Genomic DNA, 24,178 nt, shown 5'->3' with positions numbered 1-24,178 from the left:
TGGGTAAAGTGGGGGGCAGGCGGGGACCCCTGGCTAAGGACCTCCGGCAGATGGAAAACTCTAGGTCCACTCTAGGTCAGGCAGGGGTTGGCAGTCCAAGGAGTTCCCGGGGCGGCCACCCTGGGGTCAGTAGGGGGTACCCGAGGGCAGGGGGCTTCTGCTGTGTTTCCATCTGTGCATGTTTTTCTGCCCCCTTATGTGCTCTATTTTTAGGGCTGCAGGCTCGTACAGGCAGTGACTCAGAGAGGAAGGGAGAGGAGGCAGAGGGGTGTCGGTCCGGAGACACCCCAAAACAGAGGGATTCTGCCGGGGCACCAGCCTTCCCCACGGGCAGAGAGGAGTCCAACCTGTGATGCCCTCGCTGTGTGCTGGCTGGCACAAGGGCTGGGCCTTCGTTTGCACACTCGTGAAGCGTGTATTGAGTGTGCTGAGTGTGTAGTGTGTCCCGGGGTCGGTAACAGAAGTGAGCTGGGTGTGGCATCCTTCGGTCCCTGACATAGCCCAGGGTGGAGCTTCTGGGGCCACAGCTCAGACGAGGAGGTGAGGCTTGAGGAGGTGAAATGACCCGCCCGCTCCTCTAGTAAATACGCCTGCCAGCCTGGGGCCACCCGCCCTGGGGTCCCCTTTGGGAAGAAGACCTGAGTTAAAAATCTGACTTTGCCACCCACTAACCACCCAACTGGAGGCCCATTACTCCATCTCTTTGAGCCTGTTTCCTTTTTTCTTCTTTTTTTAATATTTATTTAGTTTTGGCTGGGCTGGGTCTCCATTGCTGTTCTGGCTTTTCTCGAGTTGCAGCGAGCGGGGGCTACTCTCTCTAGTTGCAGAGCTCGGGCTGCTCACGGCGGGGGCTTTTCTTGCTGCGGAGACAGGCTCTAGGCGCGCGGGCTGCGGTCGTTGTGGTTCGCAGGCTCTAGAACACAGGCTTGGTAGCTGTGGCTCACGGCCTCAGTCGCTCCGCAGTACGTGGGATCTTCCTGGACCAGGGATTGAACCCGCGTCTCCTGCATTGGCAGGCAGGTGGTTCTTTACCACTGAGCCACCAGGGAAGCCGTCTTCTTTTGTTTTGTTTTGTTTTTAATTTAACTTTTGATTTTACATTAGAGTATAGCCGATTAACAATGTTGTGATAGTTTCAGATAAACAGTGAAGGAACTCAGTCATACATATACTGGAGAAGGAAATGGCAACCTACTCCGACATCCTTGCCTGAAGTCCTGTGCAGAGGGGAGCCTGGTGGGCTATGGTCCACAGGGTTTCAGAGAGTCGGACACAACAGAAGTGACTTAGCACGCATGCCTGCGTACACATGTGAACATTCTCCCCCAAACTCCCCTCCCATCCACTCTGTCACGTAACACTGAGCAGAATACCGTGGGCCATACAGAAGGTCCCTGTTGATTATCCACGTAAATACTATCCATTCAGCAGTGTGTGCATGAGACTCTGCTTCTTTATAAAGTGGGCATCACCCATTTTATGTATCTGATGGGGCTGTTTCGAGGGGTAAGATTCATGTAGGCAAACACCCACGTCAGTGCCCAGCTTGTGGTGGACATTTTTGGGGGACTCAGAGGAACTGCGCTGGGAGTAGCCAGGAGTTCAAGTCCAGCCCCTGCTGTGTGACTCTGCATGAGTCCCTCGTTTCCCTAACCCTAACCCGAACCCGAACCCTCGTTCTAACCCTAACCCTAACTCTTCAAAGGACAGGAGTGATAAGGACTGGTTTGCCTGCCTACCTGGGCGGGAGGGGGGTGTTTATGCAGATCAGACATGATGGCTGGGAGCTGTTCTGAAAAGCGCAGAGCTGCACTCAGGAGATATGAATGCACAGAAGGAAAAACAAGCCCCAGAAACATATGGAGGAAAATATTTCAAAAAAGAAACGTCAAATATTTTATTGCAGCAAGAAAAAAAAATAAGCCTTTTATTTAATGTTTGGGGGGAGAGGGGTGCTGGGCAGTGGGAATTGTTTCCGTAATCTCACATTTCCCAGCCAGTTGGCCTTGCCCTTGTCACATGAGATGAGTAGGTCTCCCCGCTGGGGAGAGTGCCTGGTACCTGGTAAGTGGTCGATGAATGGTCATGGTGGCTGTGGGTGGAGTTACTGACGGCTACGGCATGAGAAGTGGCAATCACGACACGGATTTGGCTGCACTGCGAGGTGTGTGTAGGGGTGAGTTGGAGACAGCTTCTCAAGGGCCTTGAATACCAAGCTGAGGAATTGTCTCTGCAAGCCAATGGGAAAACCACTGGCAGGACTGACTGAGCCTTCTGCGGGCAGGCCTTGGGTAGGAGCTCGCCCGGCCCGGTTCTCCGCCCCCCCCTGCTGGGTGAGTGTGGCTTCCTTGCCTAGTTCCCTGGGCCCTCTTTCTCTCCCGTATGCTAAGGAGAGAGCGCCAGCCTCTTCCATCCCAGCAACACCAGAGAGGACCAAGGCACCAATCAGTCAGTCAACCAGGGGCCATCATCTGTGCCGGAAGTCAGGAGACCCGTGTCCCCCTCTGACCTCACCCCACTGGCGTTGTGATCCCGGGCAGTGCCGGCCTCTGTGAGCCTTCCTTTCCATCGCTGCAGTGGGTGGGTGCGTTTCTGCCTTTGTACCGTGGCTCGAGGGAGGCGGAGCTGGTGACCTCGCTGGGTGAGCCTCAGGTGTGCTGTGTCGCTCTGGGAAATCGCGCTCTTTCTTGCCACTACACGTTCCCCAGGCTCCCCTGAGAATCTGGGGGTGCTGGGATCCGTGGGGGACAGTGGGTGAGAACAGACTCCTGCGTGGCCAGGGAGGCCGTGACTTTCCTGTGGCCACATGCCTGCCGCAGCCAGGCTGTTGGGAGAGTGGGCAGGTGAGGCAGGCGGTCTGCAAGGGAGAGATGCCCCATCCCCGCTCAGAGGCGAGCCCTTCCCTAGACCCCATTCCTCTGAGCTGGGACTTTGGGGCGTGGGTGGAGGGTGACCTTGGGGACTTTTCTCTGCTCACATCAGAGAATGTGAGGGCCACCAGAGAATCAGAGGGCCACTGCAGCTCCTCTGTTTGGGAGGGACTGCCGGTCGGGACCCAGGCTGTTGTCAGGCCCACCTCCCACGCTGCTGCCTCGTCCCCAACTTGGGGTCCAGAGCAAGGCCACCCACCCCAGCAGCCTCATGATAGCCCAGGCAGCAGGCTACAGATGCCGGGGGGCTGAAGCCCTGGGTCAGTGGACTCCAGCCTGGCCCAGTTTACCACCTGCCTCCACCTAAGATGTGGGAGCATTTCCAGGTGCGTAGGGGTGCCCTTACGGCCCCTTTCCCAGGGCTTCAAACCACCCCCAAAACAGGACTGCAGTCCTGGGACAAAGCACTCGCCTGTCTCTGTCGCGGCCAGGGCCCCAGACCTCCCTGGCTGGAGAGGTGTGACCCTCCGTGGTCCTCTGAGGGGCGGAGAAACCTGGGACCTTTCCCCCCACCCCATCCCCAGCTGCGCCATTGGGGTCTGCCCTGTGCTAGCCAGGTGGGCAGCTGGCTGGCTGAGGGATTCCGGGAGCGTTCCCAGCGAGGGAGAAGCAGAACGGGGAGGTGAATGATGACAGACGGTGGGGGGCCTTCACTGAGTGCTCACGGTCTGCTGGGCCCTGTGCCGAGCACTTTCCACGGATCTGTCTCATTCATTCCTCAGAGCCACCCTCATTAGGCCCACTGAGGCTCAGAGAGGTTAAACAGCCTGCCCAAGGTCACCCAGCTGGTGTGCGGCTGGAGCTGAGACTTGAATTAAGGGCTGTTGGAGTCCATTTTTAGCCACTGTGGTGTACTGCATGCAGAATTAAATGGGGAGGGGGCTTGAGGCGTAGTTCTGGGCAGGGGGTGCGGTGGGGCTCAAACCCTGGGGCTGCCCCACACCTTCGGGACCTAGGCCCGAACCCCCCGGCTCCCTCCCACACCCTGCCGTTTCCCTTTTATCTGTGGGGCTCAGCATCCCGGTTTAGGTTGGGAGAAGAGGACCATTAGGGAGATTTGTTTGCAGAGGTTCCCAGGGACATCCAATCCCACAGACCCTGGATTCTCCTGCACATCCCCCCTCCACCCCGCACTAGTCTGCATCAACTCCCAGCTCAGAAACTGAGAAATCCTCAGCATCAGAGCTGGAGAGGAGCCCGTGGAGATCCGCTGGTCCAACCCCCTCATTCTACAGATAATAATGATGATGATTGCAGCCGATGGCGGCAATTCACAAAGGGCTTTCACATCTGGGCTGCCTCCCATGTGCGTGCGCCGGAGCCTCAGGGCTGGCAGGGTGCATGGCCTTTGTTAGCTTCTCACCATGTGGCCGAGGAAACTGGGGTTCAGGGAGAGAAAGAGATGGACTCCACCCCCAGATCTGGCTTCCTGTGAGCCCACTGCACCGTCCTGTGTCCCCTGAGACCCACAGCCCACGTGGAGTGGGTCCACAACTGCATCCTGTGTTGGGGACAGTGTGTGGGGGGTGGGTTTTCTGGGGGGTCAGCTTCTGAGAGGTCAGTGTGGGCACGAGGCAGGCATCAAGTGTCGCTCAGGGACTCTGAGTGTTGCGCGCCCTCCTCCCTGTCCAGGGGAACACACACCCTCTCTCTGGGCAGAGAGTGTACGTTGAGGGCAGATCTGTTCTTTAGGGGCCTCTCCAGGCGGCCCCCCTTAATCAGACGGAGCAGGCCGCTTGGAGAGTCCTCCTTTCACGGAGAAGGAAGCTGGGGGCCGGAGGGGTGGGGAACTGCCCACGGTCCCGCTGACAGTGGCAGAGCTGGACCCGGGTCCTCCTGATGGTCCTTGTGTGGCTGTGCTGACGCAAGTCCCAGGAACAGGACTAAGGACAGCCCGCATTATTGGGCACCTACTGTGTGCCAGGGTTGAGCGCTTCACACTGACTTCTCAGAACAACCCTCTGGGGTAAGTATTGACACTATCATCCTTTTTTCTTTCCTTATTTAAAGAGTATGGTCTCCCAAGTGTTCATTCAATACACTGTATTTTTCATATTTGGTTCTTTTTTATTTTTTTTATTAATTAATTTATTTTAATTAGAAGCTAATTACTTGTAGCGGTTTTTGCCGTACATTGACATGAATGACACTATCATTCTCATTGTTGTTGTTGATCGGTCGCTGAGTCGTGTCTGACTCTTTGCAAACCCCTCATTCTTCTCATCACCGTCCCCTTTTATAGGTGAAGAAGCAGAGGCTTTGAGAGGTTATGAAAATGGCCCAAAGTCACAAACTAGGAAGTGTCAGAGGCAAGAATTCAAAGTCAGGTCCACCTGACTCCCAGCCCACACTGATGTCAACCCCTGTATGTATTATGATAGGAATAAAATTTATTTTGTCCTTCCTTTTGTTCATCGCCAACCTAGGACCCCATTCATTCCCTGAACACTGATGGAGCACCTTCTATGCCGAGGAGACCAGAGAGCTCATCTGGGCTCAGAGGCTGGGGGTTGAGGGTCAGAGGTTAGGCAGTAAAGTAGGGGGGTCTCCAGACCCTTCTAAACCAAGGATGGCTGCCCTCCCCCTCCATCTGTCCCCATACCAGCCACAGACCACATGTTGGTAACCTGTTTCTCTGCTCATCATCTTGCCCATGGTGTATGCTGTAGCCTGATCTTCCCTCGTGAGAAATGGAGGTGTGACTCAGCAGGGGCTTCTGCATTTCGTACACCTCCAGAAAGACTCTGGGCAACAGCAAGGGCAACCACCACCAAGCTAGCCCTTCGCGGGCACGAGGCGCCGTGGGGACCCCTCCGTCTGTGTGCACCGCCTGTTTGATGCCCACCATCACCCTGTGAGCCGGGAGCTGGTACTCGCCTGCTATCCAGATGTGGGAACTGAGGCTTACTCAGGCCTGGGCTGCAATCCCACTCTGTCTGGCTCTCGGGCCTGTGTCCTTACCCCTGGCTCACATTGCCCTGCTCTGGGTCCAGGCTCTGTGCCCAGGCTGTGTGGTTGTCCATTTAGAAGCCTGGTTCCTAGAAGGCAAGCTTCGGCCAAATACATGTTGAGTGTGCCTTGGGAAGCGCGTTGTAGGGCTAAGGCTTGTGAGGATGGAGAGAGTGGGTTTTTTTTCTTTGAGGGATGTGGGGTCCCATGGAACCACCCCACCTGCCCCCTGAGGCAGAAGAGGCTTTTGGGCATCCAGGGTGTCAGGGCCGTGCGGTGTTTGCTGTTTGAAGGGCTTTCTTCCTGGCTGAAATGTCCCTGAGACTGAGTCAGAGCTGAGTCACCTTGGGGGGGGGGGGTGCGGGGAAGGTCTTTTCTTTTTCTTTTTTTTCCTATTTGACTTGGGCCTTAAGTGGGGCTTCCCTGGTAGCTCAGATGGTAAAGTGTCTGCCTGCAATGCGGGAGACCCGAGTTCAATCTCTGGGTCGGGAAGATCCCCTGGAGAAGGAAATGGCAATCCACTCCAGTACTCTTGCCTGGAGAATTCTATGGACAGAGGAGCCTGGTGGGCTACAGTCCACAGGGTCCCAAAGAAAGGCATGCGGGATGTGGGATCTAGCTCCCTGACCAGAGATCAAACCTTGGCTCCCTGCACTGGGAGCTTGCAGTCTTAGCCGCTGGACCACCAGCGAAGTCCCAACCTTAGGGGATCTTCACAGCCATTTCTACTTCCTGGCCCTTGGACAGGCAAGCCACTTAGCCTCTCAAAAGGTCTGTTTCCTGGTCTGTGAACCGGGGGTAATTTACAGGGTGGTCATGCGGACTGAACTAGTAAAAGTGGCCAGCACACGGCGTCAGGGACTAGCAGCAGCTCTTACTGAGCTGGGATGCGCCGTGTGATGGGGGCTGCAGTCTCCAGGGGGTGGCAGGAGAGAGCTGGATCTGTTCTATGGGCTGGCCTCAGTTTCCCCATCAGCCATGGCTGACATAAAACTCTTGCATAACCAGCCTCAGGAGCGGCCCTTGTGATCACAGAGGTCCCGGGGCGCGTAGGTGCGTCTCCATGATCTGCACACCCAGCGGTCGGCTCCCGGGGGGCGAGGGGGCGGCGGGAACACGGTAGGCGGCTGCACAGGTGCCGCCATTGAGGCTCCCAGGTGTGTTATTGTGGGCCGGGAAAAGGCGCTGGCAGTTCGAGCCGGAGATTAGGGGGGAAAGCGGGTTCGGGGGCCGCCTCCGCTCACGGGGAGCAGAGGAGGGCGCGGGTAAGCGGCGCGCGGAGCGGGGTGCAGGGCGCATCCTCCAGGCCCCCTCGGGTCCCCGCCCTCCCCGGAAGAGATGCCCGGGGCGCTGTCCCTGGTCCTGGAGTCCGCCCGTTTCCGTGCTGGCCAGTGGAGGGCGCCCGGGACCGCGGCGGACGCGTGCTTTATTTTCCTGGAACGGTATTCCCAGATAATAAGCCTACCCACACACACAGTTTAAAAAAGCCAAAGGACAAACTGCCCTCAGAGAAGTAAAAGCCCTCACTTCCATAGATAAAGACTCTGGTGTGATCACACCAGAGGACCTAATGCATTAACCAAATGCTTGCTTCTGCTTGTATATTAAAAAAAAAAAACAACCCTAAGATTTAAGGGTAGAAAATCTTACCGTGGTGCCTGACTTTTAGTTCAGAATGGCTCCAGTTGTTACATCTCTGGGAGACTCAGTATGTATTAAAGCCACACTAAAATATTCATATGTAAACCTAAGTTGTAGGATGGGATAGATGGGTCTTTCTCCCAAGTGAATGTCTGGGGGAATCTTTGATGCACGACAGGTCTCTTTGGGTGGGACTCTCACTGACATAACTTTGCTGGACCTCACATACTGAGTGACAGAGATGATCCCAGTAATGGCTGAGGGCCATGGTGGTTCAGTGGTAAAAAAAAATCTACTTGCCAATGCAGGAGGACCCAGTTGAGTGGGTTTAATCCCTGGCGTGGGAAGATCCCCTGGGGAAGGAAATGGCGACCCAATCCAATATTTTTGCCTGGGAAATCCCACAGACAGAGGAGCCTGGCGGGCTACAGTCCATGGTGTCGCAGAAGAGTTGGACACAACTTAGCAACTAAACAGCAACAATGAAAACCACGCTCACATATTTCCCGAATGCTCTCAGGGGGCAGAGCCACCCCCACTGAGAGCCACTGCCGAGGTGGGGGCCTTGGCAGGATGAGGGGTTCACAGAGTCCCTGACTGGCAGAGTGGGAGCATGGAACCTTAAGGGATTTCAGGGCGTCCCATCCCCCATCACACAGATGGACCAGTGGAGGCCCAGCATGGGAGGAGACTGTGCTGGAAAACACGAGTGACCAGCAGAGCCAGGGGCCCCCAGCCCAGGCCTCCTGGCCGCCCCGTACAGGGCTCAGTCGGCCCAGCTGCCCTGGGGGGGCGCTCTGGACACAAGCCGACTCCCTTCCAGTTCAACTCACCTGCTTCTGAACGTGGGCAGGGAGGGCCAGGCTCTTAGCAGGGGGCGGGACAGACAGGCTGGCTACGGATCCCAGCCTGTAATGTGTGAGAGGGGCTCTTTGCTTCCCCTCACCTTAGGGAGACAGTAGTTCACACCACTCGATCTCTATCTTTATTTCTTCCCAATAGTTGGCTGGGTGTGTGTGTGTGTGTGTGTGTGTGTGCGCGCGTGCACGCGTGTATGTGTGTGTGTGTGTGTGCGCGCGCACGTGTATGTGTGTGTGTGTATGTGTATGTGTGTGTCTGCGCGCGCGTGTATGTCTGTGTCTACTTTGTGTGATCTGAGTATGTGGGCCTTAGTGATTTCTGTGCATGAATCTGCTGTCATTGGTGTGTATTCATGTGTGTGCATGTGTGTGTGTGTGCATGTGTATGTGTGTGCGTGTGTGCGCGTGTGCATGTGTGTGCATGTGTGTGTATGTGTATGTGTGTGTCTGCACACAATTGCACACACATGTATGTCTGTGTATATCTGTGTGATCTGAGTGTGTGGGCCTCAGTGATCTCTGTGCATGAATCTGCTGTCATTGGTGTGTATTCATGTGTGTGTGTGTGTGTGTGTGTGCGTGTGCGTGTATGTCTGTGTCTACTCTGTGTGATCTGAGTGTGTGGGCCTTAGTGATTTCTGTGCATGAATCTGCTGTCATTGGTGTGTGTTCATGTGTGTGTGTGTGTGTGCATGTGTGTGTGCGTATGTGTGTGTGTGTCTGCATGTGCGTGTATGTCTGTGTATATTCGTGTGATCTGAGTGTGTGGGCCTTGGTGATTTCTGTGCATGAATCTGCTGTCATTGGTGTGTGTTCATGTGTGTGTATGTGTGTGTGTGTCTGCGTGTGTGTGTATGTCTGTGTATATCTGTGTGATCTGAGTGTGTGGGCCTTAGTGATTTCTGTGCATGAATCTGCTGTCGTTGGTGTGTGTTCATGTGTGTGTATGTGTGTGTGTGTGTGTGTCTGCATGTGCATGTATGTCTGTGGATATCTGTGTGATCTGAGTGTGTGGGCCTTGGTGATTTCTGTGCATGAATCTGCTGTCATTGGTGTGTATTCATGTGTGTGTGTGTGTGTATGTGTCTGCGTGTGCATGTGCGTGTATGTCTGTGTCTACTCTGTGTGATCTGAGTGTGTGGGCCTTAGTGATTTCTGTGCATGAATCTGCTGTCATTGGTGTGTATTCATGTGTGTGTGTGTGTGTATGTGTGTGTATGTGTCTGCGTGTGCATGTGCGTGTATGTCTGTGTCTACTCTGTGTGATCTGAGTGTGTGGGCCTTGGTGATTTCTGTGCATGAATCTGCTGTCACTGGTGTGTGTTCATGTGTGTGTACAAACCCAGCCCTAGTCAGTAGGTGAGCGCTCACCGATTTGGGACCTGTGGGTGTGAACTTGGTTTGACCTTTGCATATGTGTGTGCATATGCATTTGGAGTGTGCATGTGGGTTTGGAGTGTGGGGGCTGATGTTCATGTGAGCATGTCTGCATGCCTTTGACCTTGATATGATCTCTACAAGCACGAGTTAGATGTCTCTGTGCCCAGTACAAGGACAGGCGGCACATGTGATCTGGTGAGGTTTCTGTGCAGGTTTGCACTGCGGTCCACACAGACTGTGTCTTGTTCATCCTCTGCCCCTAGTTCCTGGACAGCGTCAGACGCACAGTGGGTATCTCAGTAGCCAGAGGTCTCAGGAGCTCTCTGAATGGGACGGGAGGCTCAGAGTCAGGATGGTTGGTTCAGTAACCTCACGAGGCAGCTCCTGGTGACAGGGTGTGAGCCAAGGCACACCCACTCCTCCCCATGTTCCCAGGGCCGAGGGACCCCCCAGGAGACGCCTTTTCCAGGAGCTCAGGGTTTGCAGCATCTTGGGATTGGGTGGGTGCGGCTTGGCTAGAAAGGCCATGAGCAAAGGATGCTTTGAACCTATGAAATTCTCTCAAGGCAAATGTTATTTTTCCGTGATTATATCTCTAGTCCAGCAAAGTGAGAGTGATGAGTCAACAGAGACCCAGAGAAGAAAACTGGTTAAAACAGGAGGCTGCCTGGCTAGGCAGCAAGCCCAGCACTGCCCTGCCCCCTGCTCAGGATGCCCCCCGGCAGATCGCCTGAATGGGAATGACAGGGGGCAGGGAGAGCGTGGAAGGTCACTGGGGATCCACTGGGTTTCCCTGGGGGCTTCAATGGTAAGGAATCTGCCTGCAATGCAGGAGACTTGAGTTCGATCCGTGGGTTAGGAAGATGCCCTGGAGGAGGGCATGGCAACCCGTGCCAGCATTCTTGCCTGGAGAGTCCTAGGGGCAGAGGAGCCCGGTGGGCTACAGTCCACAGGGCCGCATAGGATCAGATGTGACTGAGCGACTAAAGCCAAGCCTAGCTGGCAAAATTCGGCCCCACCAGCCCCATCTGGAACCCAGGCCCAAGAGCCTCTCTTCCCAGGAGGCTGCCCGTCCCCGGGCCCTCATGTGTCCCCGTGGAGTGTTGGGAAGGCAGTGCCGGAGGCAGGGGCGTGAGACTTTCAGAGTTCAGGTCAGAGTGAACTTGGAGAGGGAGCTCTGAGTCCCGCCACCCCTGCCCGCTCTCCCCCTCCTTCACACGGTCTGGCACCTGTTTGAACAACTCAGGGGCAAAATCAGGGTGGCCCAGAAGAGGAGGCTTCTTCTGAGAAGGAGGGCCTGGTCCCTGGAGGGCAGCCTGGCTCTGGTTTCTAGGAGAGAGGCTGGAGGAAAAGGAGGAAGGCACTCCGTGCCCCCCTCTCCCAAAGATGGCAGTGGCTTCCCCGAGCCAGTCAGCGAGCCCCAGCTCTGTGCTGCCTGCAGAGGGCTAGCGCCCTGTCACAGGCGACTGTTAAACATGATACAGGAAGGCAATGCCAGAGCCTGGCCTGGCGCCCCCGCCCTTACTGTCCCGTGTCTGTGTGTCTGTCTGAGAGGCTGTTGCAGGTGCCCACACATGGATCCGCCCAGCCACCTTCCTTCCAACAGCTGCACATACTGCATGGTGCCAGTGGACCTTAATTTACCGACCTGGTTCTCTCTGGATGGCCATTCGTTTGTTTTGGAACTCTTACTAATACATCTTTCAGTTCAGTTCAGTCGCTCAGTCATGTCTGACTCTTTGTGACCCCATGGACTGCAGCACGCCAGGCTTTCCTGTTCATCACCAACTCCCAGAACTTACTCAAACTCATGTCCATTGAGTCGGTGATGCCATCCAACCATCTCATCCTCTGTTGTCCCCTTCTCCTCCCACCTTCAATCTTTCCCAGCATCAGGGTCTTTTCAAATGAGTCAGTTCTTCACATCAGGTGGCCAAAGTATTGGAGTTTCAGCTTCAATATCAGTCCTTCCAATGACTATTCAGGACTGATTTCCTTTAGGATGGACTGGTTGGATCTCCTTGCAGTCCAAGGGACTCTCAAGAGTCTTCTCCAACACCATAGCTCAAAAGCATCAATTCTTCAGCTCTCAGCTTTCTTTACAGTCCAACTCTCACATCCATACATGACTACTGGAAAAACTGTAGCTTTGACAGATGGACCTTTGTTGGCAAAGTAATGTCTCTGCTTTTTAATATGCATCTTTGCTAACTCAAAAAAGGAAATAGTGATTTCATGTATTCCAGCCTAATACAAATGATGCTGGAGAGTTTTATTTAACAAACACATTTGACTCAAATACTATTCTCAATGCTTTAAAAGTTTTAACTTAGTTAATCCTTGGCAAAACCCCTTGAAGTAGGTACCCTTATGTTCATCATCAACCCTATTTTGCAGATGAAGAAACTGAGGCACAGAAAGATCAAGTGACTTGCCGGAGGTCACACAGCTGACAAGGGGGAGAGCTGGGATTTGAACCCTGAGGAGGGTCATGAGAATGAGGATATGAGCCCTTGCTTTCCTGTCCCTTGTCCTTGGCCTTCCGTCCTGAGAGTCACCTGTGCTGATGTAGTGGGTCAATTCTAGGAGGTGGTTTTGCAGGTTCAGAAGAGGTGTTAGGTTCTGCTGTGGCCAGAGGGACCGGGGCTGGCCTGGGGGTGGCCTGTGCGTCGTCGGCCGAGGGACCGTGACACCCCCCACCCAGCTCTTGCCAGTGAGCCAGCTGCAGCTGGTCAGCGCCCAAGAGTCCAGACCCACACAGGGCTCTTTGTCTTCGTGGGAACCCTGCAGCCCCCATGGCCCCGCTCAAGGGCCCACTGTCCCAGCACCAGCAGGGCCTCCCGGGGGCCCGGCCCAACTGGGAAACTTGGCACATCGCAGGCCTCCTGGCTACCCTGCCAAGCGGACATGCAGGGCCCACTGAGGACGCCTTCCCACTGAAAAGAGACTGGCAAGGCTGAGGGCTGCGTCCAGGTGGGTGCCACACCTGGGATGGGGCTGGGGTCCCGGGTCCCGGCCCTGAGGTTGTGCGTGCCCTTGTGACCCAGGCCCAGCGCCCAGTGCTTCCTCCTCCACCCCCTGCAGCTCTGGGGGTGCCCCGCCGCTCCCACTACTGAGAAAAGGGAGACTTCCTCCCTCTTCGGGGCAATCTCAGTGCGCCTAGGGTTGCCCTCCCGGAGCCCAACCAGGCTGCCCCATGAGGAGTGGGCTTCCCACCCTGCCCAGGAACCTGCAGCCCTGCCCAGAGCAGGAGGGGCCCGGCCCCAGCTCCAGGGCACCCCGCCAAGGGGACCCTCCTCTGAGAACCCAACCAAGGGGATGGTTCCCGGATTGGGAAAATCACACGGGCCCTGCCCAGTCTCTGAACTCCCAGGGGGCTCTGGAGGGTTCTCCCGCCCACCAGTGTGGAGAGGAGAGGCGGTCTGAGGTGGGGGCAGAGAGGAGGGCTAGGGCAGGGGGAGTTCTCCAAGAGAGGGAGGGGCATTTTGCTCTGAGCCGGGGTCTCCGTTTATCCATGTCTGAAAGGAGGAGATGGCCACACTCTCACCCCTGCCGGGGCGAGGCGAGCCGTGGAGTCCTCTCTCCAGAACCACCGTTTCCCAGCGGAAAATGCAGCCCCCCAAGCCGGGGCTCCGGGCCCAGCGGAACGGTTGGTGAAAGGCTCTCTGAAGAATCCCGGCCTCCCTGCGGTCGTGTCCTGGGATGTCCTTTCTCCCATCTCCCCCCACTGCAGGCCCTTTGAACAGAAACCCCCATAGAAAGGTTCTGGGGCCTCCCTGGGTGCAGGGTGGGGGGCAGGAGGCAGACTGGGTGTTTCGGGAGGGGTGGGCGAGTCCTGGGGCAGGGGCAGGCCCCCTGCCTCCTGACGCATCATTTCTTAGGGCAGGAAAGACAGCTTCCTGTGGGGTGGGGCCGGGGACCCTGAGCTCTGGGGGAGCTGTGGGCAGAGGAGGGGCCCGCCGTGTCTGCTGACTGAATGCACAACCGGCTCGAGGTTTTGGGGCCCAGTTTCTCTCCGAAGGCTGCTGAGGGAGGGAACCCAGGCTGAGCAGAGGGTGGGTCATCTCCCTTCCTGCTCTGTTCCTCTTCACCTGGGCACAGGGGCGATCCTGGGAGTGGGGGCCGAGAGCGGGTAATAGCAGGGCCACTGGGCCTCTCTTCCTTCCTCCACTCATTGAGAGCGGCCTGACCCACAGGCCAGGACTCCCCAGCTGGCGTTTACTGAGCATTTCCTGTAGCAGGCCCGGCCCTACAGCCCCACACGCATGGACTCCTTCCGTCATCACAAGGGCCCTAGGGGATCAGTCCTGTTTTGTTCTTACTGTTGTTTAGTCACCCCGTCACATCCGACTCTTTGTGACCCCCTGGACTGCAGCACGCCAGGCCTCCCTGTCCCTCACCATCTCCAGGAACTTGCCCAAGTTCATGTTCGTTGCATCGGTGATGCCATCCAGCCATCTCATCCTCTCCGTTCAGTTGCTCAGTCATGTCCGACTCTTTGCAACCCCATGGACTGCAGCACACCAGGCCTCCCTGTCCACCACCAATTCCTGGAGCTTGCTCAGACTCATGTCCATTGAGTCGGTGATGCCATCCAACCATCTCATCCTCTGTCACCCCCTTCTCCTCTCTCCTTCAGTGTTTCCCAGCATCAGGGTCTTTTCCAATGAGTCAGTTCTTTGCATGAGGTGGCCAAAGTATTGGAGTTTCAACTTCAGCATCAGTCCTTCCAATGAATATTCAGGACTGATTTCCTTTAGGATGGACTGGTTGGATCTCATCCTCTGACCCTCCATCTTTCCCAGCATCAGGGACTTTTCCACTGAGTCCTATTGTAAACAGGTGAGAAATTCGAGGTACAGTGCAAAGCATTTTGACCCTGGATTCCAAATTCTGGACGCAGGTCGCTCGGGGCTCCCCCCACCCCCACCTCGTGATGACCAGGGGGACAGCTCCGCTATTGGTGGGAGAGGGTGGTGGACGAGGGTGTCGCCTGCAGAAGAGAGTGTGCAACCCGGTTCGCCCCGGGTCTGGGGGTGGGGAGGACGGGCCTTGTCCTCCCCGCCCCTCCGCCAGCGCCGAGGCCCCGCCCGGCCCTCCCGCCACCCCGCCCAGAGGTCCCCCCTCGGAAAGTCCAGCGAATCCCCCGCGCTGTCCCCCCACCCGGCCCGAGGGCGGCGCAAACAAGCGGCCCTTTCTGCGCGCGGCTGCCCGGGACAGCTGGCCCGCAGCCCGCGGGGGCGCGGACAATCCCGGGGCTTGTGGCCGGGGGCGGGGCGCCGGGGGTTGCCAAGGTGACCCGGGCGCGGGCAGCGGCTCGGGCTCGGCGCGGGCGGCACCATGAGCGGCCGGAAGCGCAGCTTCACCTTCGGGGCCTACGGGGGGTAGGTGCTCTGGGGGGGGAGCGCGCGCGCCGCCGGCGTCCGCCTCGGGTCTGGGGGCGCCTGGAGCTGTGAACCTGTGTGGATGTGTGAGGTGAGCGGTTTGGTGTCAGGGCTGTAACTTGCGGTGTTGGTAAGTCTGCGAGTGTGTGTATGTGTGTGTGTGTGTTCTGATTGGATACCCCTGTGCACGTGCGCGGACGCAAGTGCCCGTGGCATTTCTGTGTGTGTGTCTAATGCGTGGCAGTGGTAGGTGTCTGACTGTGTGTGTGTGGACCGGCGGGCCGGGCCTGTGTGTGTGCACGCCGGGCGTGTGCATATAGGTAGTGGGGGGTGGGAAAAGGCAGGTCCAGGGGAGGCCCTGCAGGGGCCCCCGACTTGGTTCCTGAGACTGCCCAGCCCCTGCAGTGAGGCTTTCGAAGGAGGAAACCTTAGAAGCCATTAGCTCCCCGACCTCAACCCCTGGGCACCCTGGCTGGCTGCCCCATCTCAGTCTGCCTGGCTCTCAGGAACCCCTCCTCCCGGGACTGCTGGCTGGAGACCTGGGTGGGGGGCCTGGAGAGTCGGAGTGCCTGGTCCATCTTGGGGTCACTGTCGCTCCTGACCCCAAGTGTCCACCCCAGAGGAGTGCAGAGCTGGGCCAGGAGGATCCCTGTTTTATGCGGAGGTCTGGGACCTTGGAAGGGGTCTGGGGAGATAGACCAGCCGGCATCCTTCCCCTGGCTGGCCAGGAAGTTGCATAACCTTCAGCAGGGCCTGCTTCCCTGTGGTCAGAGGGACACGGGGACCCACCTTCCGGGTGCAGAGCCCTCGGGGCTGCTCACATGTGTAACGTTGCAGACCGTGGGCTCTCTGAGCTGTAGGGATGGTGTCCCCTCTCTGGGCACCCGTCCTCCCCCGGGACGCCGCAGAGGGGCTGGGTGCGGTGGGAGACCCGAGAGCTGCCTTCCAGGCTGGGGGCTCTGTGCGCCATCAGGCCAGCCACCCGTGATCGGCCCAGAGCCTCCCGCTCCAGCTGACACTGAGAGGCAGCAGGGCGCGGGGCTGCCCTCTGTCACGTGACCTTGGGCAAGTCCTGGCTCCGCTGGCCTCCTGGGCCCCACCCACACGAGGTGGTCCCCGGGAGACCACAGCCCTGCATCCCCAGTTCGTGTCTCCAGAGATGGCGGGTCCTTATCTGGGGCCCCTTTCCCCTTCTCCTTTGCCCTCTGGCCAGGAAGTAGGGCTTATTTGTTGTCCCAGCAGCGGCTGAGCCCCTCTGCCCCAGCGGAGTGGGAAGGTTGAGCCGTCCTCTACCCCAGGGAGCCCTCGGAGGGTGGTGGGGGGTCCCCAGGGAGGGGCGCTGCCGCTGTACTCTCTGGTGTGGGGCCTGGAGGCACTGAAGGGAGACTAAGCCTGGGGGTGGCCCCTGGACCCCGGGGGCTTGTTTCTCCCTGGCTCTGCCTCCCTTCCTCCTCATCCCACACCCCACGTCCTTAATGTGGCATTAGGGCCCCTGCAACCTATGGTAGGCGGTCCCAGAGCATCAGTGCCTCCGCCAGGCCCCTGTGAGGTCCTGGGACCAGGTGGGTAGGGGGTTGGCCTGATGTGCTAGGCAAGGCCTGGTAAGACGGGGCTGCCCGCTTACCTGCCGCCGCTCTCGTTGTGTTTCAGGGTGGACAAGTCCTTCGCCCCTCGCCGGAGTGCGTGGTGAGTACTGAGGGCCCTCAGTACTGGGCTGCTTGGCTGAGATTTCAGGACACTCCCCAGCCATTCGTTGTTATTTAGTCACTAAATCATGTCCGACTCTTTGCAACCCCAGGGACTGGAGCCTGCCAGGCTTCTCTGTCCATGGGATTTCCCAGGCAGTGATACTGGGGCAGGTTGCCATTTCCTTCTCCAAGGGGTCTTCCCGACCCAGAGATTGAACCTCCGTCTCCTGCATTGGCAGCTGGATTTTCTTGAGCCACTTACCTGGATTTACCCCTGAGACACCTGGGAAGCCCTACCAAGCCATCACCACCCGCTCTGATACCAGACCAGGCCCCACCGACCCTCCCCTCATCCTCTGCCAGCGTTGGATGGGCAGTCCCTCTCAGCAGCTCTGCCCCGTGTGTTTTCCCCTACAGTTCTTTCTAGAGCTCAGCCTTGAAGTAAGACCAGTCAGGTTAAATCCCAGCCTGCCGCTGCCTGTGCGGCTGTCAGCAAGTCACTCATCTCTCTGAACCTCAGTGTTCTCATCTGTGAAATGGGGATTAACATGCCTATTTAATAGAGAATAAAGTTGTACCAAAAAAAAAAGTCAAAGCAGGGCCTGGTATAGTTTAGGCCCTCAGTGAAAGGGTTTCCTTCCTTTTCTCTATGCCTCCTGTCTCATGGTGGCTCCTGGCTGGGCTGGAGATGCCTTTAACCTTCCCACTGACCCTCAAACCCTCTCCCCTCTCCCACTCCATACAGAGCCTTCGGGACCCCCTCCTCCAATCCATTTCCTGTGTCTGAGGCTGCCTCTCTCTGGAGGAGGGCACGTCACAGCTTCCCCAACACTGTGAGCAGTAGGTGGAGGTGCAGCCACACCTCGGGATTCACAGCCCCCCACCCAGCGCCCCTGCAGGCGGGTGCCTCCTGGCTCCCCAGGACGCCGCTTCAGCTCCAGCAGGAGAGCCCCCAGCTGCTCTGGCTCCTGCTTTCCGCCCCTGCTGAGGGCTTCCAGGGGTCCCCTGGCCCTGCAGTGCCCCCCAGCTGCTGGATCTCTCCCAATGGCCCCACTGCCTTACCTGCTGCCATAGACCCCCTAGGGAGCCACAGCTGGGGTGGGAGGCACAGGGGGCGCCCAGGCTGAGCGCCAGGGCCTGCCCTTTCATTTTCTTTTGACATTCTCTGCCGCCTGGAGTCAGTTACTTTCCCTCTCTGGGTTTTCTCTCCTGCTGCTGGGCATCTCCTATGTGCAAAGTCAGTTGGAGCCTCCACCATGTGCCAGGCCATATGCCAAGCCCAGAGCACGGACAGGGTGGGGAGAGAGATGGGTGGGGGTGAGGAAAATGCCTGTTCCTTCAAGGAGTTCAATAATAGTGTCCCAACAACTGCCGTTTGTCAAGCACCCACTGTACACCAGGTCCCGTTCGGTGCTTGACCCGCATCGTCTCACACGATCTTTACCATATCTCTGAGTCAGGGACTGTTGGCCTTAACTACAGATGAGATCATGGTGCACAGAGGGGACAAGGGACTTCCCCGAGTTCACATGGCTAGTCGGTGGCAGAGCTGGGATTTGATTCTCCATCTCCCAGGCTCTGTGCAGAACCCAGAGTTTCACTCACTCTGCCCCTAGGACCTCCAGACCAAAGGGCAGATCTGATAGATGCGCTCAAGGGGCGATTTGGAGCCGGAGGAGTGACTCAGAAAGCTCATTCCAGGGAGGCCTGAATGAAGAGTCAGAGATGAAGGTCTAGGAGTGAGAGTAACTAACCACTGTGTGACCTTGGGCAAGTCCCTTCCCCTCTCTGGGCCTCAGCTGACACATGTACAAAGTAGGATTCTGGGAGGACCAGGACTTACCCATTGTCCACGATGCCTTGCCCCACCCACGCCTTGCCGGAGCTGCTGTCCATGGTGCTAGCCCCTAGGCCCTCCCTTCCCCCATCGCCAAGCCAGCCTGTGCCTGGGCATAGAGTTTGTGCTCTGCAAATGGGGAATCATTTTGTCTATTAATTGTGATTTCCTGGCATTCAAGGCCTGTCTCTGCCTCACCTTCCGGCCTGGGACTCATTTCTCTTATGCGCTGTGTTTCTGGTTAATGGGAATATGGCCCCGTGAGCCCCACCTCCAGGCTTCTCCACACACTGTACCCTCCCCTTGACCTGCCTTCCTCTCGCATTTCCTCAAGGCCTTCTTTAAAAATATATTTATTTGGCTGCCTCCCTGGTGGCTCAGACGGTAAAGCATCCACCTGCAATGCGGGAGACCAGGGTTCAACCCCTGGGTCGGGAAGATCCCCTGGAGAAGGAAATGGCAACCCACTCCAGTACTCTAGCCTGGAAAACTCCATGGACGGAGGAGCCTGGTAGGCTACAGTCCATGAGGCATGAGGGCACAAAAAGTCGGACACGACTGAGCGACTTCACTGTTACTTGCTGCGAACTCCTAGTTGTGGCATGTGGGAGCCAACGACTGAACCTTCACCCCCTGCACTGGGAGCGCAGTTTTAGCCGCTGGACCACCGGAGAAGTCCCCAGCTCACCTTTGTCAGTTTGTCGAGTGTTTCCTTCCTGATCGCCACACCCCCCTCTCTCTCTCCTTGAACGCCCTTCTGCTGCTTATCATGCTTATAGAGCACGTGCTCTATAAGCTCAGTCCTGGGGCAGTGGAAAAAGCCTGGCCTTCGGAGTCTGACAGACGTGGGCTTGAACCTGCCTCCACCACATACTAGTGGTGAGACCTTGAGCAGGTCACTTCCCCTCTTGGAGCCCCACTTGCTGCTCCACAGTATTCACTGACTTGGGTCTTTCAGTGAGTTGACCTCAGTTGTGCTGAAGGTACGCATGTAACACTGTGCCACAGGCAGGCTCTGAGGCCCTTGAAAGCAGAGGTGCTTGAGTTACTCTTGACTTAGGCCCACTTCTCGGCATGAATCCCATGAAAGCTGGGCTGTACTCTTCTCATCTCTCTGTCCTCCACACAGTCTTGCCCAGCTACCTGAACACAGGAAACGCTTAATGAATCTTTGTGGAATTGAACTGAATGTGTCCAGAGAATGGAACAGGTGAAAACTTGTCAAGTAGGCTAGGAGGGCTTCCTGGAGGAGGCGAGGTTTTCACCACCTTTTTTTTTTTTTTTTTTAAAGGTTAAGAGTTAAGAGCTTGGATCAAGTGAGCAGTGAAGCCTGGTAGAGGCCAGGTGTGATCATGGCTGGATTCCCCTACCCTCTGCCCCTCATTAGCAATCTGCAGTGGAGGAACACACAAGTGTGCAAATGTTGGAGGCATGCGGCCCAGTGGGAGGATTAGGAGACAGTGTAGTAGCTCTGACATCCAGCCAGAGTAGTGGATCAATCTGGCTCTGCAGCCGCAATGGACGTTAAATATGGAGGCTTCTCTGACAGCTCAGTTGGTAAAGAATCTGCCTGCAATGCAAGAGACCCCGGTTAGATTCCTGGGTCGGGAAGATCTGCTAGAGAAGGAATAGGCTACCCACTGCAGTATTCTTGAGCTTCCCTGGTGGCTCAGCTGGTAAAGAATCCGCCTCAATGCAGGAGATCCACTCCAGTAATCTGGCCTGGAGAATTCCATGGACTGTATAGTCCATGGGGTTGCAAAGAGTTGGACACGACTGAGCGACTTGCCCTTTTTCACTTTGCACTTTCAGATGGTGGGGGGGTGAGGGGGAGCAGTGTCAGGGTTGGAGGATATCTGAGCAGGGCTGTACAGGGAAGGAGGGTTCTGGAAATACCCTGAGAAGAGGGGCGTCAGCTTTAACCTAAAAGCTGGGACCCTGGGAGGAGGAGGCAGGACCTGGCAAGGATTAAGTGCCCGTGTGTGCTGGGCATTTTGCTCCAGTGGTCTCATTAAGTCATGATGATGGTCCTGAAAGTTGCCTTAGCGTCCTCATTTAGAAGGTCAAAGCCAGGACTGAGGATGTTGAAGACTGGCCCAAAGTCACACAGCTGGCAAAGGCTGGATTTGAGACCAGCTTTTCCTCCTGCCAAGCAAGTATGCTGGCCAGAGACATGGAAGCCACAGAAATGAGAGAAATCCTGGTTATGGGGTGAGGAGGGGAGACGGAGAGTGAGATGATCCTGAGGACTTCCGAAACAGGGGTCACTGCCTGGCCTCGCGTGTCCCCCCCAGGAAGGCCCACCTGGTTACTGAGATCCCATGGCAGTAACGGTACCGTCTGCTCCCATATATAAAGCATTTTCTGGGTCCCAGGCCCTGGGCTGAGAACTTCCTTTGAATTATTTCATTCTGTCCTCACACCCGCTTTACAACCTAGAGACTGTTGCTGTCCATGTTCCATTTTACAGATGAGGAAACTGAGGCTCCAAGAGGGGACCTGGCTGGCCCTGGGCACAGTGAGTGAGGGGTGAACCAAGACTGGCAGCACAGTCAGTCTGAGCCCATACATTTAGCCCCAGCACTCCTGGCGGCTGCGGAGTGGGGGGCTTGAATGGGCGGCCCCTGTCCTCAGGGGGCTCCTTGCTATAATCTCTGAGCCAGAGGCTCCCGGGGGCCTGTGTGCTGCTGCAGGAAGCACGAGGCTGGCCTCATTAGTGGCTCTGAAATGCCAGGTGGGCCCAGCGTGCTGGGCCTCCTCATCTATTATGTATCTGGTGGGCAGGCCCCTGGTGGGCAGCTCGCAGAGCACAGGACGGGGGAGCTAGTTGCTTCTTCCTGTGCCCACAGCTGCCACCACGCCTCTGGGCAGGGATCCCCCAGCCAAGGTTCCCAGTCTGGTTGGCCCTGCTTGCCGCTACATCCCAGCGATGCTCAGGCTCAGTCCTTTTGTTCGGGAGATGCATGGAAACATAGGACTCTGTTTTCAGGCAGATCTGAGTTGAGATACCAACTTCAACTTTTCTTCCTCGCTGAGTGGCCTTACCCAAACTACTTTGCTTCTCTGAACCTTGGATTGTCCACGACAGTAAGAACCAGGCTGCTTACCCCAACGGAGGACTTAGAATGAAATCAGTTCATTGTGCGGACTCAGTGGATGTTTTTCCTCTCTGTGAGCGTTTGCATTTTGAGGGAAAAGACTCGTTAAACCAAAGAGAGACTCATTAAAATTTTTAATACTCGAATTTTTGGCACTGTGGAGGTGGCTCATTTGAGAAGTGATTAAGGAGGAGACCTTTTTGATGTCCCCAAATCTCACAAAGGCTTTCCTCTGCTCAGGGTCTCTCCCAAGACAGTCACTCATTCATTTAGCAAATTAATTCAACAAATATTTAATGTGGGAATACCCTCTAAGGGCCAGCCCAGCCCTGTGCTGGACCCTGAGGACATAGTGATGGAGGGACAGACAAGGCCACGGTCCTCATGGAATTCAAGGGCAGGGCAGAGAATAAGGAAAGGGACAGTTCTGAAGGTGGGGAGGGGTGATACATGTTGACAGGGCAGACGTGGGGAGTTTTGATCGCCCGGAGAAGAGCTCCTCCCCCACACCCGGGAATCAGGGAAGGCTTCCTGGAGGAGGTGACCCAGAAGTGGGTTGAGTGGCAGTGTGTCGTGTGCGTGGTGGGGGAGGGAGGGCCACTGGCAAGAGGATGTTCCAATAAGAGGCAGGTCAACAACATGAAGGAGAACAGTGTTCAGTGGCATGTGCCGGGTACAAAACTGAACTGGAGCTGGTGGCAGAAGGCGGGAGAGGCTGTTCCTGCCAGCCCTGTTGGGACTTCCTGTGGGCGCCCCGGAGGGTCTGAACCCCCAAGCCAGCATGGGGCAGAGGCCCACCAGGGCCACCCATCATCCACTGCCCTCCCCACGGCAGAAACCACCTGCGCTATGCTGTGAGTCCCGGGCTGTGTACAGCAGAGGCTAACTTCTCCAGGTCTTGTAAAATAAGGACAATAAAAGCACCTACCCTGAAGATCACCATGGGGGTTGAGTGAGATGCAGCGTGCCAAGGTCAAAAACCAGAGTGATGCCAGCAATCGTGGTCGCTGCCGTGTCGTCCCCACAAGCTAGCTGGTCCTGGCAGTGGGGGCAGAATCGCTCAGGGTGTGGACTCTGCTCTTTGGAAGTTCACCACCTGCCAGGAAGCGAGACCTGCTCACACGTGAGCAAGCGCTCAGCCCCGGGCTCTGACCTTGCCACTGACCCTGAGAATGCCGGCTTTGCAGCCAGCCGGGTCTGCACTGAGTCCCGGCTGGGGTGACCTTGGGCGGTGCCTCCCTGGCTGAGCCATGGCTTCTTCCTGTGTGCAGAGGGGTTGTTCGTTGTCCCCGCCTCGGGGTGAGGGACAGGAGGGAGGAGGTGCTTTAAAGCCCAGCCCAGCCTGAGAGTGCAGCTCTGTCGGACCACGGGAAGCCCTGGTGACCTGGAGAAGCAGCTCTCGCTCTCTGAGGCTCACTTTCCTGTCTGTACAATGGGAAGGTTAGCTACAAAACCCTCTGATGTGCAGGGGTTCTAGTGGAGTCAGATAGTTCCTAACCTGGACCCAGTCTACTGTGTGACCTTGGGCTAGAGGCTTAACCTCTCTGAACCTCAATTTCCACACCTGTAAACAGGAACAGGATTCACCTCACCTTTCAAGGTGTCCACTAGCCGCTTGTTCATTGAGCAGATACTTATCAAGGCCCTAGCATGTGTCAGGTAACATCTCAGAATTGGGGATACAGCAGCGACCCTGATAGACCTGGTGTCTGGCCTCATGCAGGTCGCCTTCCAGGGCAGGAGACGAGCTAATAGACAAATGATTTCAGATGGGCAGTGGGTAGTGACGGGCAGGGTGGGGAGCACCCACCTCTGCTCAGGTTATCAGGGAGAGCCTCACAAGGCCTGAATGGGAAGGAGCTGACCGTGGGAAGGGCGGTCCAGGCAGAGGGCAGAGTATGTGTCCAGGCCCTGAGGCAGGAACAAGATTGCTTCCCGTCTCCAAATCTGGAACATTCCAGATCATTTCTTGGCAGCCGGGGGTGAGGTGGCCGAGCCGGCAGTGGGGTTGGGAGGCCCATCTCCTCTCAGATCAGGAACTGCTGCTCACGAGGCAGGTGGGGAGGGAGGCACCGTGGGCACTGTGGCCAGCCATGCAAGGCCAGGCTGGGAGTGAGCCTTGGGAGAGGTGAGGGGTGTGGGCAGAAAGGTGGGGCCCCGCGCAGGGCACAGGCAGGGGGCAGCCTGGCCTCCACCCACAAGTGTTGAGGGTGGGGTCCAGAGACCCTGGGCCTGACTGTTTCAGGAGGGGTTTCGCAGGGGAACTTGGGCGGGCTTTCTCTTTCACTGCAGCCCGCGTGGCCCTGAGTGCCAGTTGGAGTGCCTGGGCCAGAAGTCCCAGACCCGGCCTCCTGTGGGCCAGAGGTTCTTTGAGACGCCACCCTCCCCCCGCCGACTCATATCCCCTGTGC

General features: G+C 56.9%; 1 protein-coding gene across 13 annotated transcripts in view; it reads left to right on the top strand.

Moving 5' to 3' along the window:
* Positions 1-24,178, top strand: part of LOC122698301 (RAP1 GTPase activating protein) — a 68,226-nt gene that overhangs the window by 3,274 nt on the left and 40,774 nt on the right. For 5 of the 13 annotated variants that reach the window (XR_006342310.1, XM_043909123.1, XM_043909125.1 and 2 more), the window contains exon 2: positions 16,795-16,830. The exons of 2 other annotated variants lie outside the window; for them this stretch is intronic. Coding sequence is in view for 3 of the 11 variants with exons in the window: in XM_043909117.1 (XP_043765052.1) it covers positions 15,101-15,144; positions 16,795-16,830 (80 nt within the window). In the remaining 8 variants the exon portion in view is untranslated. 6 more of the 13 variants (XR_006342307.1, XM_043909117.1, XM_043909118.1 and 3 more) reach the window with 6 other exon arrangements.

Source organism: Cervus elaphus, chromosome 8 (assembly GCF_910594005.1).
Source record: "Cervus elaphus chromosome 8, mCerEla1.1, whole genome shotgun sequence".
NCBI classification, from domain to species: domain Eukaryota; kingdom Metazoa; phylum Chordata; class Mammalia; order Artiodactyla; family Cervidae; genus Cervus; species Cervus elaphus.
This window is presented reverse-complemented; position numbering and strand designations above follow the sequence as displayed.